The sequence below is a fragment of the Psittacula echo genome (assembly GCF_963264785.1).
Source record: "Psittacula echo genome assembly, chromosome: Z".
Classification (NCBI taxonomy): domain Eukaryota; kingdom Metazoa; phylum Chordata; class Aves; order Psittaciformes; family Psittacidae; genus Psittacula; species Psittacula echo.
Genome location: NC_137742.1, coordinates 94,724,868 through 94,744,280, shown reverse-complemented (window position 1 = coordinate 94,744,280; position 19,413 = coordinate 94,724,868). Strand labels below are relative to the sequence as shown.

At 33.9% G+C, this 19,413-nt stretch overlaps 1 protein-coding gene across 1 annotated transcript in view; it reads left to right on the top strand.

Annotated features, from left to right (window-relative positions):
• Positions 1–19,413, top strand: part of LOC308231476 (transcription initiation factor TFIID subunit 4-like) — a 146,575-nt gene that overhangs the window by 60,950 nt on the left and 66,212 nt on the right. Inside the window, exons 12-13 of the mRNA XM_080636953.1 lie at positions 1,533–1,658; positions 11,538–11,594. Coding sequence (XP_080493079.1) covers positions 1,533–1,658; positions 11,538–11,594 — 183 coding nt within the window. The remainder of the gene's footprint in view (positions 1–1,532; positions 1,659–11,537; positions 11,595–19,413) is intronic.

Sequence of the window (19,413 nt, the reverse complement as noted above, 5' to 3'; positions counted from 1 at the left end):
CTACCAATGTGTCTTAAACCAGCAAATAAATTTCAGTTGCAAATTCTGCACTGTAGTTAAACAATTATGCTCTGTTTAAAAAGAACATTTCAAGATAAAATGCTACTCTTGATTCCATTGTTAGTGATTGAATTCTTAAAGAAAATTAGAATTATTTAGATATATTAAACCAGGGAGGAATTTTAAGTAAGACTCTGCAAACCAGCTTGAAATTCAAATAAAGCGAATATATTTATTGATAAATTTGAAATACTCTAAATAAGATGCTAATAGCTGTTAAACTGGTGTAAAAGTAAGATTACAATAACTATTGATGTATGTTGTGTCTAAGCTGTGTTTAGATTTCTGCAGCATATATATACACTGAGTAGCTCTGGTTTGGGGCTCTTTTGCTTGGGAGTTTATTTGTTTAATTGTGTTTTTTTTAACCTTGAGTGAAATCCTGCGCAAAAAACTTTGGACTGTACCTTTGCCCACCTATTTCCCAAACCTGAATCACAGTTGGACTAATTACATGTGGCATTTTTGAGAAAAATTAGCTAGGATCTGTGACTAGAATTAACATTACTGTGATAGAAAAATAGATTAAAAAACCCTTGAAGTCCACTGTGCCTGTGTGCGCTTACATCTTTCCTTTCAATTGATAAATACATTCTACTATGTTGGATTAAAAGTAAATCTCCTTGTTTCTTCCCAGTATTCTTCTTCAGCTTCAGCAGTGTTAAATCCTTCTTTCCTTCTCCCTAGGACGGCATCTGAGAAGAAAACACTTTGCTTAGTCTGTGCTAAGCCAAAGATGCATTTAAAGGTTCTTAGGGGAAAACCACAGTGTTGTCTCCAATTTTCATTGTCTTCTGTATGTTTCTTGGTTAATGGTTTTCTTTGATTCATAGCGTTACAGTCAGAAAGGAGAGTTTTAAGCAGATTAATATGATGGAAGTAATGTGAATAACTTATTGTTCTGACTGACATTCTGAGTGTTCACCCTGTTGATTATGTCATAAATTCTTGTTGTTTGTTGGGTCCTAGGAACGCTTCCATGCTCTTAGTTGTCATAAAGTTCCTCTATTCTAATAGTAATTGGAGGCTTATTTTCAACTGATTTTTTAGCTTTAATGCTTTTATTTTTTAATGCTGCATCTTGATCATGTCTGTTACTAGTTCAAGATGAGTACAAATACAGGTACTGTATATTGTACAAATGCCAGGCTTATATGCTATAACTAGGATTGTTCAGTAATAAAGTTGAGCATCTTAAGGGTTTTTAATTAGTGTTTGCTTTAACTCTTTGATGTCTCTCTTGCTAATAAATTAATCCCTGTTTTTTTCAGTTTGCTTAGATATTAATTAAATTTAGCTGCATTATTAACCACAGGCTGGTTGCGTTCCCCTGAGCTTAAAAAAAAAATGGTAATTTTATTTTTTTTTATTGTTAGTACAATGGGAAGATTTTAAGGTATAGCACCTATAGTCTTCTTTAAATACATAGTCTTGATTAAAACGCATTAAAAGACACTGGTTTTACTTTACAGGATGATGAGTGGTACGAACAATCTACAGATGTCCGATCACAGTTAAAGTTTTTTGAACAGTTGGAGCGTTTAGAAAAGCAAAGGAAAGATGAACAAGAGAGGGAAATCTTGCTGAAGGCTGCCAAGGTATCTGTTTTGCTCTATTTTTTTTAAACTACTAAACAATTCATAGACTTCAATTATTTAATTTCATAAAATCTGTTTCATAAATACTTTCTTTTCTTTTTTCTTATAACAAAAAGATGTTGTTGTGATGTTACAACTTAAATTCATTAAGTCATGCTATCTTATCTGTGATGACTACAGACCTATCCAGCTGGAACTGTCCTGCATTTTTCAAGATACAGCTCTGAATTTGATGAGTTCTTGGGAATATGGGAGACAATGGCTAACATTTTCAGAATAGCATGGTGAAATAATTTTCACAATTGCCTTTGAAATTTAATAGATGCCAGGATTTCTATGCCATTTGAAAATCCTAGGCTGCACTTCTGGTATTTAAACACAACTCAGTAAATTCTTACGGATATTTCTTTCTTTTTTTTTTTTTTTTTATTTTAGGCTTCTTACTTCCTGAGTTACTAGATTTCTCTTATTTTAGAAAAGTTTTGTTCATTCATTTATTTAAATTTAAATACTGTATGTCCCTCTTGGTGTTCCTCCTCTATATAAGTGCTTTATTTTATTGATCCATGCCTGTCTTCTGTTAGCTATCAGTTCTTCTGGGCTTGTTCCTTTTTAACTTTAATTCCAAAGGCTGAATTTTTAAACTAAGATAATACTCTTTCAGGAGAGTAGAGGTATAGATGAAATCTCCTGTTTGTAACTAAAAATTTAATTATATATATCATATCAAACTGCAAATAAGTTTATCCTGTAGTTATCTCAATTTTAATTGCATTTTCATTGAATTATGTATTGTATATTCTGAAGATACAATACAGAACAAGTTAACGCTCAGTGGTAAGATTTAGCATCCTGATTTTGTGCCATTGATGTTTATAAATTAAGGTATTTAAAAAATAAAAAAAACAAACCCAACCAAAAAATAACCTACCCTTGCTTATATTGGAAATTTGTTTCTCAATTTAACTGCTTTAATCTGTCCCATTTTCACTCTTAATTTGTGACTGTTCACATTGTTAAATATTCCACAAACTTCCATGTAATGTATATACTCTTTAAATGTTTAGACTGAAAAAGATTAGTAATGCTTACTAAAAAAGAAGGTATTCATTCTTTATCCTGTTTCCTTCATTCAATGAATACATCTTGATGAATTATGTTTTCTGTGTATCTTGCTGCTTGCTATGTTGGTTGTGGTTTTTAATGGACATTGAGGAAAATACAGTAGCTTGTAATCCTTCAAAACATTTTCCCTGACTTCATGAAGCCTTATATATGCTGATCTAAGGTTGGGTGAGGTGACTTCCCCTGTTGTCCCTTCCAACCTGAATGACTTCATGATTTGATAATCTTTGTGAGGTTTTTTGTTTCTTTTAGACTTGAATAATCTCCTGTGAAGTTCAAAATTTAGGAAATAAATACATGATCAACATGTTTGAGTACTATAGATTACAGAGCAAATTAAAGAATTCTACAACAGACAAATATAAGAATGTCCTATTTGGAGAAATTTTATTAATGAATTCATAAATCAATTTTATAACCAGAAAGTGATAGGAGCCAGCTTGGTGTAACTACATGGTGTACTGGAAAAATACCTGAAGGTGTTAAATAACCAAAACCAAACCACAAAGTAGCCATGGAAGAGCAATGCTGATTGATTAGTATGAATGTTCAGAAAGAGAAGTTAAAGGTAGTGTGAACCTTTTGGGAGGTGCTTATGCAATGTTGTGATCTAAGTGAAAATGCTGATTTGGAACTGAATTTATGCTGATAGCGTCTTTTCTTTCTGGATTGTTCAGCTGGCTCTCAGCCATTCTGTTCTGAAGGACTGACAACCTATTGCACCACTTACATAGGACATAGTTTGTCAAAATATGGTCAGATTACAACTTTTTATTTGAAATAATAGATTTTTCATTTTTTCCTTTGAATCTAGGGTGCTGCTCAAACTTAAGACCACCTGTACAATAATATCAGTAACTGTTGAGATCTTTATTCTGAATTTCTGTGTACTAATTCCTTACTCAGGATTTAGAATTTTCTGTCTTTTATGTACTTGCCTAATGGTGTAAGGAGATTGAGGTCTTTGTGGAAAGAATGCAGTAATTGTAGTGACACAGGTATTACATGGACACAGTTAAAATCTGCCCCAGCTGCCCTGATAATCGTGATAAAGATCAGTAACCATTTCATGTCTGTTTGTGGACTGGTGGTTGATATTTGTGTCTGCAAAAAGAGTAATAGTTAAACTCTCTGGAAACTGAAATACCCACTATGCAAAGAAGTCTTTTCCCCAGTTATGGCATGTTTATCACCTTGACAGTGTTGTGTGTTTAAAGGTTAGAAAACTTTGGATTTTAAAATGAAATTTCTGTTTCTGATTTTTTTCTACAGATGCTTATATTTAAAAATCAGATTTTTTTTATTTATAACTGCAGCTTCTTAATGTGCCTTTCAGATGAACAGAGATTTTTTTTATCTTGCACATGTTTTGGTGTGTTATTTTGCAACATATTTCTAAAGTTACTCAGCAGAGTAATTTTAGGAAGAGTTTCGAAATTGCCTGCTAGTGGTATCTCTTCTATTGTCTGTTCCGTGAAAATTCTGTTTTCATTATTTACACTTTGGAGCTTTGTTAGCAGCCAAAGTTCAGGTTTTGACAAAGAGTAAGACAAGGAAATGTTTTGGCTATTGGAGTGGATGGTATTAAATAATTAAACTTAACAAAATAATCAACTGAAAAGATGGTGAAAAACCAAAGGAATAGATTGAAATGAAATGGGAGTCAGCATGAGTCTTTGGGAAGCGTTGAAACTAATTTGGTAATTTTTGCATTGTAATTCAGCAAGGGGTAAGAAAGTATTGGGTTTGCAGGTTTTGTTGTTGTTTTGGGTAGTGGGTTGGTTTCTTTAGGAGGAGAAACGAAAATTTGACGCTAGTGTTCTGATTGATCTGCAACCATAATTTCAGTTGTTATAGTAGGATGTGATTGCAGAATTTCTAAGCACCCAGATGGGGTTGATTTTGCTTCAGAAAATGTTTTTGGGAGAAAGATAAAATTGGATTGGAGATAGAATCAAAAAAAGTTAGGTTCCAAAAGGGATTTAAAATTTTTGCCAATCTGAGAAAAGTCGCTGTCCAAGTTAAAAATAAGTGTGAAGCTAGAAGAGTATCTTTAAAGCAGAATAACAGTATTATTTGGCTTGTTGAATGAGAGAATATTACTAAATTTTACTTCCCATGCCTGGTAAGTACTAGAGAAACAGAAACTTCGTACCACAATTTAAAGAAGAATGACTCATGTTTGCATTTCAGCGACGTATTTTGAGGGAAGACACACTTGATAGGAAAGGAAAAATCATACTATGCTATAGTAGCAATGCAACACACAATTTACCGTTACTTCTGGGTTATCCTCCTGATAAGTAAATAATTGGGTAAAATAAAAATATCACAGGGAAGGGCTGTCTTGAATATGAGCACTTGCATTGAGTGCAGTTTCTTTAAAGGAGATAATCAGCTCTTCTCCCTCATTTGTTTTCCTAGTAAGAACCCACTAGCTGTTGTTTCCACGTGTATGAAGAAGCAGAGATCTTTTGAATGTCTTTGGTGACGTAGAGGAAATTGCAAGAAGAGCTAAGGAAAGTCTTAAGACTGCAGAAAGGTCAAAAGCACTTACATTGAGCACTTACAGTGAGTGCAGTTTCTTTAAAGGAGATAATCAGCTCTTCTCCCTCATTTGTTTTCCTAGTAAGAACCCACTAGCTGTTGTTTCCACGTGTATGAAGAAGCAGAGATCTTTTGAACGTCTTTGGTGACGTAGAGGAAATTGCAAGAAGAGCTAAGGAAAATCTTAAGACTGCAGAAAGGTCAAAAGCCAGACTAAAATCACTTGAGGAGTTTATGTTTGACATGGTGTGTGCTGTATGGACTTTCTTAAAAAGCAAAAACAAAACCAAAAGCATCAGTCTTGCTATAGTAAAAGGTATGTTCCTTGCTGCTTTCATAGCTATTTCCAAAACCTGGAAAATGCAGGCTGCGTGTGTCAAACTGAATGAGGTTCTGGTTCTGGGCTAATAATTGAAATATTTCCAGCAGCAGGAGGAATAGGAGATAGTACTTAATTATTTTTTTTTTTGGTTGGTTGGTTTTATTTCTGAATTAATTTTTTGAGAGGATGGTACTTAATACAGCGAAGAGGTGCTTTGTTAGCAAGTGGGGTTGCCCGTGTTTTCAGAAAAATCTATTTTCTGTGATATAATCTATATAATAAAGCAAATCGTGGTGGAATTACTGTGTTAATTCATCCACTCAAATAAGCTAAATGCATGATTATTATCAGATTAATTTTGAAAACTCATTTTCAATATATATGTATGTTCCATTAGTCTGTTATTTTGAGTGTTCTGTATTAGTAACGCAAGCCTGTCAAGTTTTAGGGTCTTATCTTAACTCCTACGAGAGTCATATTTCTATTCCGTAAAAAGAATAATTACATAAGTAAGTGGAAAAGTGTTTAGTGTTGTTTGCAAAGTTAATTAATGTTTATGGGTGACAGTGATCTTTTTAGTACCATAGGCTGAAGGGCTTTTTTATTGGAGAGAGATCATTGAACTTGGGCAATGCAAATTTCCTTACTTGAAGAGGCTGCCTCTTTGAGCTATAGATGGGTTCAGTCATCATGCCAATTAAATCCTTTCACTCTCTTCTGAGAGTACAGTGGATGCAGTGCAGTTTTCTGTGAGAAGTACTCTCTGAATGGAAACTTATAACTCAATTCTGATGCGAAGAGAGTAAGGAGGGAATTATTGTTTTGAGATAATTTTCTGAATTTTTAGAAATTTGTTACTGCAATTTTAATGATTTTAAAATAAATAATTTTTTTAGACCTCCATTCCTGCATTCCACCTCACTGTGGTCGTAGCTCTGAATAGGATTTTACCCTCAGCTATGCTGCTTTTAACTTTCACTTTTTATTAACAAAGCTAATGTGAAAGCAAAGCGTTTCATGTTGCCAATTTAATTTCTTTAATTAAAAGTGAAAGTTATAAGCTGGTACAGCCGTGGGTGAAGTTCTAATGTCATCAATGGGGAAAAATAGGTTTAAAATTGAAACTGTTGGCACAGCAGTGACTCTCAATAGTACAGCACCTGCAGTTGTGACTCTTAACTTTATTTAATGAAAAAAGATGAATTTGAAGCATTAAAGACTTCCAGTGTATGTAGTGGGAAGGGGGAGTAGAGTTGTAAGTGCCTTAACTGGGATCAGATGTTGCTAAGTGCAGGAGACGTGTATTTAGGAGGAGAGATCTTTTGAGATGTTTTTTAACACAGGGTTAACAAGCTGAGACTTTGAAATTATTATAAATCTGATAGGAAACATTTTTTGTTAGTGGGTCAAAAAATGTAACAACATTTGTAGCAAAGCATCTTTGACATTACAAATTACAACAAAATACTGGATAATGGTCACAATTAAATACATCAGAAGGGTTATTAGTCTGCCCATCTGCAAAGATACACAAAATATCCTCCAATTTTAAAAATTATTGCTGCATATGTTTAAGTAGTATGTGAATAATAGATACCATTATTTAAAAAATCCCATTACTTTCTAATTTAAGAAAATTTTATGAATTACAAAAACCTCTTCTTAAAATTACACTATTACAGGTGTAATTGGATGTCTTTGTGGTATTCTTCCTTAAAAGAAGCAAGGAGAAAAGCTGAGGTTTGGAACATTATGAAGTTTGGTAACATGTAAATGAGCCTGCATATTTCTAATGTGTTTTGAATATGCACATTTAACATACACTGCTTTTCATATTTTGAAAGTCTAATATTGTCATAGGCCTAATGTGATCTATGCAGTTTTCAGATAAATAAGATAACAAGTTCTTTAACACAAAGCATTTTCATTCTTAACAATTAAAATATCAGGCTGTCTGATCTAATAAAAATGGCTTGTGTTTGGGAGTCATGTTAACAAACCTGGTTTGGTGAATAAGTTCTTAGTAGGAGATGGCATTTGATGTATTTAGAAGTGTATTATAGGGTTATGATCAGTCCTAGGTTTTTCTAAAATGATAATGGGAAGCTACCTTGCTTCTAAAGTTGTTTATTCAGCAACATGAAAATATATTACACAAACCTAGCTTTATTTAGAGATCTAGACATGAAGATTAGAGAGCTTAAAGGAAAGGAGTTGTGATAAAGTCCTTTAACCTATTTGAGTCAGTGATTGGTGGGTGTTTCCAAAGCTTTAGAGGAAGGAAGCAGTGGTGTATTAAAATATTTTGGAAAAATATGTTTCAAAAAACAGGTGAGTTGCAGCATGTTAAGATTTGAATGGTAGAGGGAAAGGAGAAAACAAGAAAAAACCAAAAATACAAGATGATATTGAAGAAAAAAATTAAACTGGAATTTAAAAAGAAAAGAACAATTAGTCAGTAGCTTGTTGGAAGTATAAAATGTTAACATAATTGATGAGTGAAAATGGTGGCACAGAAACAAGCACTACAAGAGCTGAGGAACAGCAAAATTATTCAAACTCTTCAGAGAAGGGAAAAGGCACTTATATGTGGAATGGAGTGTAAAGAGAAGCTAGTGACATTTTTGAAGCTTATCTAAGCACCTCTGTTAAGCTTGGCATTTTTGTTTGCTTATATTTGCTTTAATCTGTGTTGCATTGGCTTTGAAGAAGCCTTTTATAATTTGCTTAGGATCATAAAGAATTAGTAAAGTAGTCTTTGTTTATACTTTACACATTTTAGCCTCCATATGCTGATGATTTTATTTCTGAACCTTACTGCTTTGCAAACTGACCTGGTAGTCAGCAGGAAGGTATTTTAGTCTTAGCAATCTGTTAAAAAAAAAAAAAAAAAGTCTATTAAAATGTATCTGAACACAAAAAGAAACAGAAAATGACAGTTAAATTCCTTAATTTTTTTTTTTACTTAGTTATACCAGTAATGACTTATCCAATGTAAAGCTGGGATTCTACTTTTTGAAACAAAGCTCCTTGAAAAGGCTACTTGGTGTGGGCTCAAGCAAGAACTAGAAACTCATTGCGTTATTCTGAATATAAAAGTAATTCCACCTTCACCTTCAATCTGGGTTTGTATATCTAAACATCACCTGGTATTTTAAATCTTCCTAACTGAAAAATTCCATGTGTTTAATATCAGTCAGAAGCTGAGGACCTGTTTTCACCTCTGCAGTGATTTTGATTATTTATTTACTGTGAATGAGCTGGAGGTTACACAGAGTAGGTCATACGTTTTTTTTGTCTGCTTTTGGGTTCTGCTTTTTCAGAGTGCCATGAATTCCAGATCTACTTTTATTTGGTCAATTTCTGGAATAGGGGGGGGGGGGAAGGCCCAACTTTTAAATGTGTTATGAGCTGTTGCACTTTCAGAGTTGTTCCTTCACTTACAGAGTCCAGAAAATTGCAGTATTACTTTGCATCTGTTGCTTTAATTTTTCTTACAGTGTCCCCAAACACAGCATAGATCTGGTGTGTTTTCTGGGATTCTGTCTTCTACAGCTATGACTACTTTCTACAACTTTCTTGTCAAAAGTTGGTAACAATATTAGAAGTCTTAGTTTGATTCTCCCAAGACACTCTGCTTTCTCCTTAAGCTGAAGTGCTTTTAACTCGTACTTTGCATTTGGCAAATGATTCAGCTTCATACAGTAGTATAGCAACACTTTTTATTTCTGTACTGCTTTCACTGAGACTCAGAAGGCAATAGAAGTTCATTGCACATTTATAAATTTATCATCAAAACCCTTGAAAGGGCTAAATAGGATTTTCAGTACATCATGCTGGAGAAACTGAGGCACACAACAATTGAACTGTCATCACAAAATTGACAGAGCAACGACTTAATTCAGCTAGTTTCATAAATACTCACCTAAGTCTGTCTCCTGGATAAGGAACTCATTGAATGTGGTTTTTTGTTTGGGTTTTAACCTAAAAGGCATAAATATAATCATGTTCTTTGTAATTGCTGTACTGAATAGAGATCTGGCAGATCTACGTATTTAATGAAATGCCTTTTTGTTCTTTAAATGTTAACTAGATCATAGAATCATGGAATCAGAGTAATTTGGGTTGAAAAAGACTTTAAAGATACCTAGTTCCAACCCACCTGCTGTGATCAAATTATCTACATTTTTCTTATTGTCTGGCCACAGCAGTTAGAAGGAAGCTCAGTCTACGCTAAGTTGGAGTTCCTTTCTTGGTTGGCACAACTACAGCATTGAGAGTCTAATTTACCTACAGATTTTAATTTGTCATTACTTTACTCCATCATGTCAAACTGCCTCTTATGCCAACAGGCACAAAATTGCTTGTAGGTGGTAGTGGAAGATGAAGCTAATGTGCATACTGGAAGAGTAAAGCATATCTAAAAATCTCATTATTGTTCAATTTGGCCATGTTTTATCATCAGTGTGTTTTATATGGGTGATATGTTAGCTGAAAAATAATCCTAGTTTAAGAAAAACCCAAACAAACATAAAAAGAGGATAGAGAATTCAGTGTCATTGGTGCCCTGTATGCCAGATCATAGGCAAGGTTCTCTCCAGATACATCAACAATACTCTGTGTCCTCTTACCCTTAAAACCTATCTCCCATTGGTTTTCTTAATGGACTTTTTAACTTCTGAGCAGAATATATTATGAAAAATTTAAACAACAGGGAAAAAAAAAAATCAAAGTTTGCAAGCTAAAATTCTTTCAAGTTTTACGTTTATCTTCAGCAGAGAAGAAGCAGAGAAAGGTAGATAGGAAAGGGCATAGAGATTCTTATTCCTTTAGGAGTTGTGTAAATGGTATCACTTTAAATGTCAAAGAAATGCCAAAATAAAACAATTACATCTTTAAGGTATCAGGGACAACAGTTTTCCATGGATGTCACAGATTTTATTGCAGCTTCTTACAGCTTTTCGTGCAACCTTTTCTGAATCCTGACAAATCACGCCATTGAAAAGTATAATGTATTATATATACATATTATCTATGTCTCGAGTTTTGAATTCCATCAATTTGAGTATGCCTAGTGAGCATAAATAAGAAGTTAATAGTTTTAACATATGGTTGTAAACTAGTTTGTGTCCCAAGAAATGTACGGTTATGTATTGTTATTGTAATTAAGCAGTTATTCTTAGTGGTATTTTAGAGCTATTGTTCTTGGTTTTGAATGAAAATATTAAAGTTGCCATTTTGCAATATTTCTTCAGTTTAAAAAATTATAACATTATAATATTATTAGTGCATGAATGAGTTTAACTTAAGCGTATTTGTATGCTGTACTCAAAGTAAGCTCATACAGCTAACAACAGCTGTATTATGAGGATCTACTATTTGGGAGGGTGACTTTACAACTGTTCTCTCCACATTCTCTACCAACAGCTGAATAAAAGCTTAGTTGAAAACAGTAGATAATTTTAAAATAAGTGACTGTAAGGAGTTTAAATTAAAAGGTTCGGGTAATGGAAAGGGTGTCACTTCTGCTCTTGAATTTGTTTGTGTTAGATAATTGAAACCTAACCTGTATGGAAACTTTAACATTGACAAAAACATGTTGGTTTTTTTGGCGTTTTGTTTGTTTGGGTTTTTGTTGTTGTTGTTTTTGTTGTTTTGTTTTATTTTTCTTTAATTTAAACAAAGGGTAGATCTTACTTGCAACTGAATCAGTCTTTTGAGTAAGGCCTACAGGTTTAAAATTGCACTTCTGTGAATTTAAGCATCCCATCTTTGACACCTTGTATCCTCTTCCCCTTTCTTTGTTATTTTTTAACTTACTGCAACAGATGAGGGGCTCTTAAACCATCTGTTAACCTTTTTTCCCCATTTTTTTAAACATGTAGAGTCGCTCAAGGCAAGAAGACCCAGAGCAAGCCAGACTGAAACAAAAAGCAAAGGAGGTAAGCAGAGCTAGAGTTCATTACACTTGACATTTCAAGGCTTGAACATATTAATTTTTTATGCCTTGCTACTTGTATATCGTTAATAAAAATCTGACTAAAAACTTTTTAGGATGTATTTGTTGCTTTGCCTTTGATCATAATGTTTGCAAACTAATACATTAATACATGTGAAGCCTAAGGAGATTTTATAAGAGAATATTTCCATACATAACATTTTCATTTCCATTTTAGGTAGCTGTAGCTTTTGTTGGGTTGTTGATGACAGCAGCGCTAGATTTTGGTGGAAAAATGTATACCTTTGTCTTTTTGTAAAATGTCACTTTCTCAGAAATGTGCTACTTAACAATTTTGTTCTGTTAATAGTCTTTCAAGTAACGTAATTGCCAGACATTTTCTCTGTGGTGTGATTCAGTGGACTGTTTACTTACCAGTCTAGATTGCAACAATCTAAAAATTACCAAATAATTTCAGATGAAGTTTTGATATGTTATTCGAAGAGTAACAATTTGTGAACTAATGAGTACCTTAGTTTGCTGTAGGTAAGAGTGTCTGTCCCTTGCTTAAGGCATCTCACAGTTTAGAGTCAGGTTGTAACTTAAATCAATTAGAGTAAAATATCTATCAGTTGATAGTCATTCCTATTTTAAGAATTTTGCAACATTATTTGCAGCAAACTGATGCTGGGCTTTTTTAGCCAATTTGTTTGAATATATGCACTAGGATGTAATAATTATGCATTAGAAAGTAATATATACAGAAAAATGCATATAACAGGTTATTTTGTATTGACCTGTTCTTCCTGTCTTGTTTCTCTGTTGGCAGTATTCTACAATTCCGTTATCTATACAGATCTTACATATCTAAGCATATAACTGTCAAAAAAATTCAAAGTACATATTGAGATGTCTTTTTTTTTCACTTTCGATTATGTGATTATGTAGTAAGATTTGCTGAAATGAGTTCTTGTAAACATTAGACCGTGCCTTAGTGTTTCCAGAGCTAGGTTTGTCAAGTATGCAAATGAAATAAGTTATTTGGCAGGAAAAGACATAGGATTTTAATACTACTTGAGTTTAGTATCTAGCCAGTGTATGCAAAGGAAGAATCAGGTTTGTGAAATACTTGTTGGCTGGTAAAACTTGCTGTTGAGCTGAGAACTAAAACTACCATGCTGCTTGGAAGTGAAAGCAAGCTAGAAATTAATGCTTTTCTTGCTGCCACAATATTTGCATTCATGGTAACTCTTTTTGGCCATTGGAAACTTGAGGAAGCCAAATTAAACAACAGGGTTACTAAACCCACATTTTTCTAGTAGTCAGAGTGGTTCTCTTTGTAGCTGTGATGGAAGTCTTGCACTCCAGTAAGTGTACTTGCATTTGGTGTAGCTGCAGGAGTGCTTCTCTCTTGTATGAAAATTCAGGTTGTCTGTGTAAGCTGTTTCTTACCCACTAGAGGGAGTGACGCTGTGCTGATGTAAATGAAAGTGTATGCAGTGTGTTCTGAGTAACGACAATAGTGGTATTAGTGAAGAGATAGCAAATATTTTCGTGGTAACCTAATTAAAAATGCTTAGATGAAACTGGTATGTAATTTTAAAGTAGCGGTGTTCCTGCATATGATAACATATTTGAATAAATGCAGAATGAATACTAGGTTTTCTGTGTGAGTGCTGCACCCCATTCTTTTGTATAGTAGCCCTGCCTTTTTTCCCACCCTTCTAATGAAAGTGTATAATTTGCTGGCACCATGCCTCTCTCTGAAGTTGAATTTCATTCTACCTGTTTGAAAACGTAAGAAATATAAGCATGTCTCTGTTTTTAGTAATTAGCGTTCTAAAGCTCTTTCTTCAACTGGGTTAGAGACTTTCACCTGAAATATTCCAATATACTTGACAAAAATTATTCTTTTGCATTAACTTTTGCAAAGGGGTGTGGGGCTGTCTCAAATTGTACTGCCACTGCCAAAATTAAAATTAAAAAAAAAAAAACAAAACAAAAACAGAAAAACACACAAACCAAAGACAAAATGCAACACCCCAATTTTGTAATACAAAAGTCAGTGTCTTTGGCATGGCTTTTTTATTTGAAATTAAAAGTTTTGAATCAGCTCCTACAAAAATGTAAAAATTTCAAAAATTCACTGCCAGCTGGGCTTCTCTTAAATGTCCATAACCCATAACTCAGAAACAGGGCTTCTTCCAGGTTTTGTGTAAGCTGATAAATATAATACTGTCAGATTTGATAATAAGCTGGATTTGAAGCTGTGTTTCTGTGATTTGTGTGTGTTGAATATTTCCTGAAGACCTCTGTTGCTCAGATATTCTTCTGGCCTGGGGTAAAGTGGCTATTAGGGAATATTTTAAAAAGCCTAAGGAGGGGGCATCCAAGAAACCTGCAGCTTTTATCTTTTGTTACTTGTTTAATGACACGATTGTCAGATAGTTTGTTTTGTTCGTATCAGCAAACCAGCTGATAATTTCATTATTACATTCTGGCAATAAATAATGTTTCAAACTTTGTCGCGTGCCCGTGTTTGAACAGCAACACTACCGCATTCCTTCTGCTAACCAGGCAGCCTGGAACTCTCCTCTTCAAAACTGGTTCTGTGCCAGGTAGAAATGGATGAACATCTAAAACAAATATAACAAGTCTGAAAAAGAGAATGTAGTCCAGGATACTTAGTGAAGACAGAAGTCAGAGTGAGAAAGTGAAATACCAAAAGAAATAATATAAAGTATTTAAGAAAGTCTTTTACGTATTTAAGAAAAAAAAAACTTGCAAAAACATTGAAAGAACTCTAGAAAGCATTGTCTTGTAATGCAAAATAAAGGAACCAATATAAGGATAATAGGATAAAGAGGAAATAAAAACTAGCTTTGTTCCAGACATTCTCCTATATGGATATTTTGGGGTCTTCCATTCCACAACATTCTGTTATATTTCCTAACTAAAAAAAAAAAAAAAAAAAAAAAAAAGTTCACATTCTGTCACTGAACTCACACCCTTAAGAAGTGCCCTTCTTGCTTTTTGGTGTCATCAAGAAAACGTAAAGGGAGATTACTGTGTCCTTTGAACATTTAAAAATTGATTTAGTAAGGTGAAAGTTATTTTATGTTTTGTTTTATAACTTCATTTTACTTCATTTATTAGCCAGTCTTCAGCCATTCTACATATTGTTTAAACCAAACTGGCTTAAATCCAATTTAAATTATGTTTAAATACTTACCAAAACAAACAGAAAGTATGTCTACGTATGGTCTTATTACAAAGACTAGACATAACAGTGAGGTTTCATTCACACACAGGCTAGCACTGTTTTAGTTCAGTCAATGCAACCCACTCTTATTTCAGTTTGACTTATTTTGTTTTAGCATTAACCTGTTTCAAATGTACTTGGGTGAAAGCAGTAGGAGAATGTGCCTGTGGGCATTTATATTGCTTAAAACTCTCTGTTTACTTTCACACTTCTAAATTGGTGCAGCTTTTTGTCAGTGGACATTATATGATAGTTTTAATGGTAAATCTTGTAATAAACTAGTGAAAAATATTTTCCATTGAGATTGTTTCTAGGAAAAATGTTGCTCTTCAGCTATTAGTTGTTGCATTGTTTTGTAACACATATTTGGAAATGCTTGAATCTCAGTACAATTTAATGTAAGAAATAACATCATTTGTGAATAGTGCTTACCTCATGTTGCATGATCTTTCAAATTCAAACTTTAGAAAATATACTGATTTATGTAGTCTGTTGGAAGTATGGAAAGTCACAAATATAGGTTAAAGAAATTGCCAGTTCTCTAATTTCCAGTAAAAGGGTCATTAAATAGGTCATAAAACAGGCCATATAACAGATAGAAGGAATGGATCAAGATTTGGAATAATGGAATCAACACCTAGTAATTAATAATAGAAATAATTTAACAGAAAGGCAGGGAAGGCAATATCCTAAACATCCTTTCCATCATGGATATTATTTTACATATGCAATGTCTATTGGCTAAAAATATTTTAATTTAAAAGTCAGGTAGTTGAGTTTGATCTTTAAAGATTACCTTGGTTAACATCTTTGTGTCATCACCAACCAACAACATTGAATAATAATAAAAACTTAAACCAGACACCATAAATGTCTGGGCATGTATCCAGAACCTAGATCAGTTTAGATAACACTCAGTTGAATCTATTCTCAGATGTACTTGTTAACCATGCAGACAAAATCTCAAACCAGTTGATATTCATAACAGAAGCCCTAGTGATTTGAAGAGAAGACACAAGACAGTCCTTTATATGCCTTTGTCAGCTCAGATATCCTATCTTAGGGTTGGATCAGGTCCTTTAACAGTGAAATTTATTTGAGCGAGTTGCTGTTCTGACTATTACACTGACTGGGAACTCTGGGAGTCCTCACCTCTTCCAGAAGCAGACCAGGGGCAGGTATTTTCCATACTTCCAGAAGGGGTAATATCCACTGCAGTATTATAGTAACCACTCTGCTTGGGTGCTGTCATTCCCCTGGGTTTGCAATGTCTTCTGTAACAAGAGCCTCACTCAGCTATGTTTCAGATTTTGAACCGTATCGTTTTCTGAGTTAGATGCACAAAAACATCTGGACTGTGAGCATATAGAGGTTTATAGGAAGCCATACGAACCTTCTCTGATTAAAAATAAGAATGAAATATGTACGTTGTATGATCTATTTCTTCTGTGGCTCTAACACTGCCTTAGAAATTGTGAATACCACTAAAAAAAGCAAGTTGGCAAAATTACTGTAACTCCAGCATCATATATTTAATAGATTATGAAAACAATTTCACTTCAAATAATTTCTTGTCACCACATTAATATTTATGTATCAACTCAGTAGGAGTGGTTTCTTTTAAAATACTTATAGTTTACTGCAGTTATTCCTGTTTTCATAAGGTGTTACTGAAAATGAAAAGCAAATGAAAAGTATTTTGTTTTCTTGAAGTTTATTTCGCTTTTTTGCAAAGCCAAAGTCCTTAAAGATTGTACTAGTAATGCAGTATCTCTTGTGATGAGAAGTCTGAAGAAGTTTTCTATTTTATCAAGCCTGACATAAAAATATTGATTCAAAAGCAACAATCTTCTCTTAAAAGTGTTTCTTATAAAACATTCCACTGAGAAATGGAGCACTTTGACAGAAATGAGTTTAAATTAAATTTTCAGTTAGCTCTGTAACCCATCTGAGGGTCAGTAGGTGGAAAGAAGGAAAAGCTAGGAATATGATACCTGAAGTAAGCATAGTGCAACATTTAGGCAATAATGATTCCTCAGAACTGAGTTATTCCATAGATAATTTTCTGCATCAGGTTACCAAAGCTATAACTGTGATGCAGAAGGAATGCAGGCATTTTTGTCAATACATGTAGAAGGTTAGATAACAGAGTTACTTTGTGTTCCGTCTCCCTTTACCTCAGGTCTGTTGTTTGTACCCAGAAAAATGCTTCAGATAAGTGTTTAGACTGTTCCGGTACTGTCTAAGCCCCTTCAACACTGGCATGGAGTTGGCTTCAAAGTACAAGATTTTCCTGAAGTCATAAAGTTGTTGCAGTAACTTCATATGTTAGTGTTAAACTTGCATTTCAGAGAGAAGTGGTCCTGTCTGTTATCAGTCAAAATACTTTCATGGAAATCCTGCTGCATTATCAAGCTTACTGTTTTATCTTAACTAGATTTTTTTCCTTTTGAGTAGATTTTACTTTAGATGTAGAGATACATTATGATAAGTTGATAAGTCACAAGTTCTGAACAACTGAAGTTGTTTATGAACTTCTGGGAAGGACAGAAGAGGACTTAGTATTACATTTGCATATACAAATACTGCTGCTGAAGACACAAGAAGCTCTATAATCAGTAATAAACTTATATACATCTGAATCTTGGTGTGTAGCTCTTCGGAGTTTGAAATTAGTTTAAAGACAGTGGGTTTTGACAAAATATTTCCTGTGTTTCCAAGGATGTGGTGCTACCCTGTCACGAATTCTACAAATCCTGAAGAACTTCAGGCAGTAGTAGTCTTACTATTAAGCAGAAAAAATTGAACAGATCCAACCTGGTTTTGTGTGCTAAGAGCAGAAGTGATGGCAGTTGTTTGGCTGAAGATGAAGTGTGGCATTACCCTTGAAGTAGAGGGAGTCAGAAAACTGGGTAACTGGTGGAAAAGTGCCATGGGATCAAAGGAATGGCCATAATATTTTCCAACTGAGTCAAATTGGTTTATTCCTGTTTGGGTGAAATGTATATTAATTAGAGTTGAATCAAGGGCTAGATTTTGGGTTTGGCCTTTTCTCTAACCCAAGCTTGACCCAAGATTACCTCGTTAGTCTAGTAGAAATCTAAATTAAATCCAATCCTCTCAAACATAACAATTTCCTTCTACAAAATCATGTTGGTGGAGTTTCACAGTGGTGCATGATTTTAGTGTATATACGCTGCCTAGCTCTTGCTTAGTTAACGTGAATGCTTTTTTTTTTGTGACTGATTAAAACTGTTATTTTTAGCATTCTAAAAACAAATGCTGTTTTACTGGTATATGAGCTGTATACACAGCCCTTCTTAAGTGGCAAACTATTTTTATACTTCATACATCTTTAAAATATAAGGAACACTCGTTTAATATTTATTTATACTTGCTATCTAGAAAACAAAGTCTTAGAACTTTGTTTACTCTCTGACTAGAGTTACATACAAATTTGAATGCACTGTATGAGGAGGACAGTCAGTATCATATTGATGTGTTGTGCTGCCTCACAAAGAGCCATGTCAGAATTGTGAGTCTTTGTATGTGCGTTGTTTATAAGCACAGATGAATGAGGCTGAGAACATTATCTTTGAGAACAGGAGCTAATGTGAAACAAAATGGGACAGGAGATAGGAACAAGAAGGCAGGCTGCCTAGTCAGGCATTGTTTGTTGTATAGCTGATGTCTCAGTCTAGAAGAGGTATCTGAAAGATAGCAGCCTTCGAATTAACACAGCAACGGTGTAATTTCTTTTAGATTTTGTATGACATCTGTATTTGTACTGATGTAGTCTGCTATCTGAAACATTAGCAGCAATGTATGCAAGTGAAATATAGTGATTGTTTTACCTTGCCACCAGAAGGTTCCCATGTGACTCTCTGAGAATTTAGGAACATTAAACAAGTAAAAGTTGTATAGACTTGTATAAGTAGGCTTTTCCTTTCAGGTTTCTTTTTTTTTTTTTAGTTACTTTCTCCAACAAAATTTTAAGTAACTATGTACTCTAATATTCAAATAAAACTACTGAGGAAGAATCAAGACTCATTTTCAAATTAGAGTTTAGCTCTGTTATGAAACACATTTGGTTTGTTTTTTTAATGTGTCAAAAAAAGGAGTACCTATTACAAATTCTGCTCTACTTAATGGGTTTCATTTTTTAAAAAAGCTGACAAGGGGTTGGGGAGGATAAATCCATCCTTGTGGTTTACATTGACTTTCAGAGTGTATATTCACAATGGAGTCCTGCCTAATAAAACATTGTTGTCTCTCATTATAAAGCAACAGGATTACTAGAATATGAATTTCCAGAACTTGGGTTTAGAATGGTATAAGCTCTTTGTAAAGAATTTCTTTAGCTGAAGATGACTTTGCTTTTCTGAATCTCACCAAAACACTCCAGCAGCAACTTTCTGTTGTAAAATGAGTTCCATGAAAGTGATGTCTGGCTTCAACTGCGGGAAGGTAACAGGAGAATCTGCAGCCCTTCACGTCCCTTGCAGTTTTTCTTCCATGTCTGTAGGAATAACCAGTGGTACTGCCGTTGAATTTTGAGGCA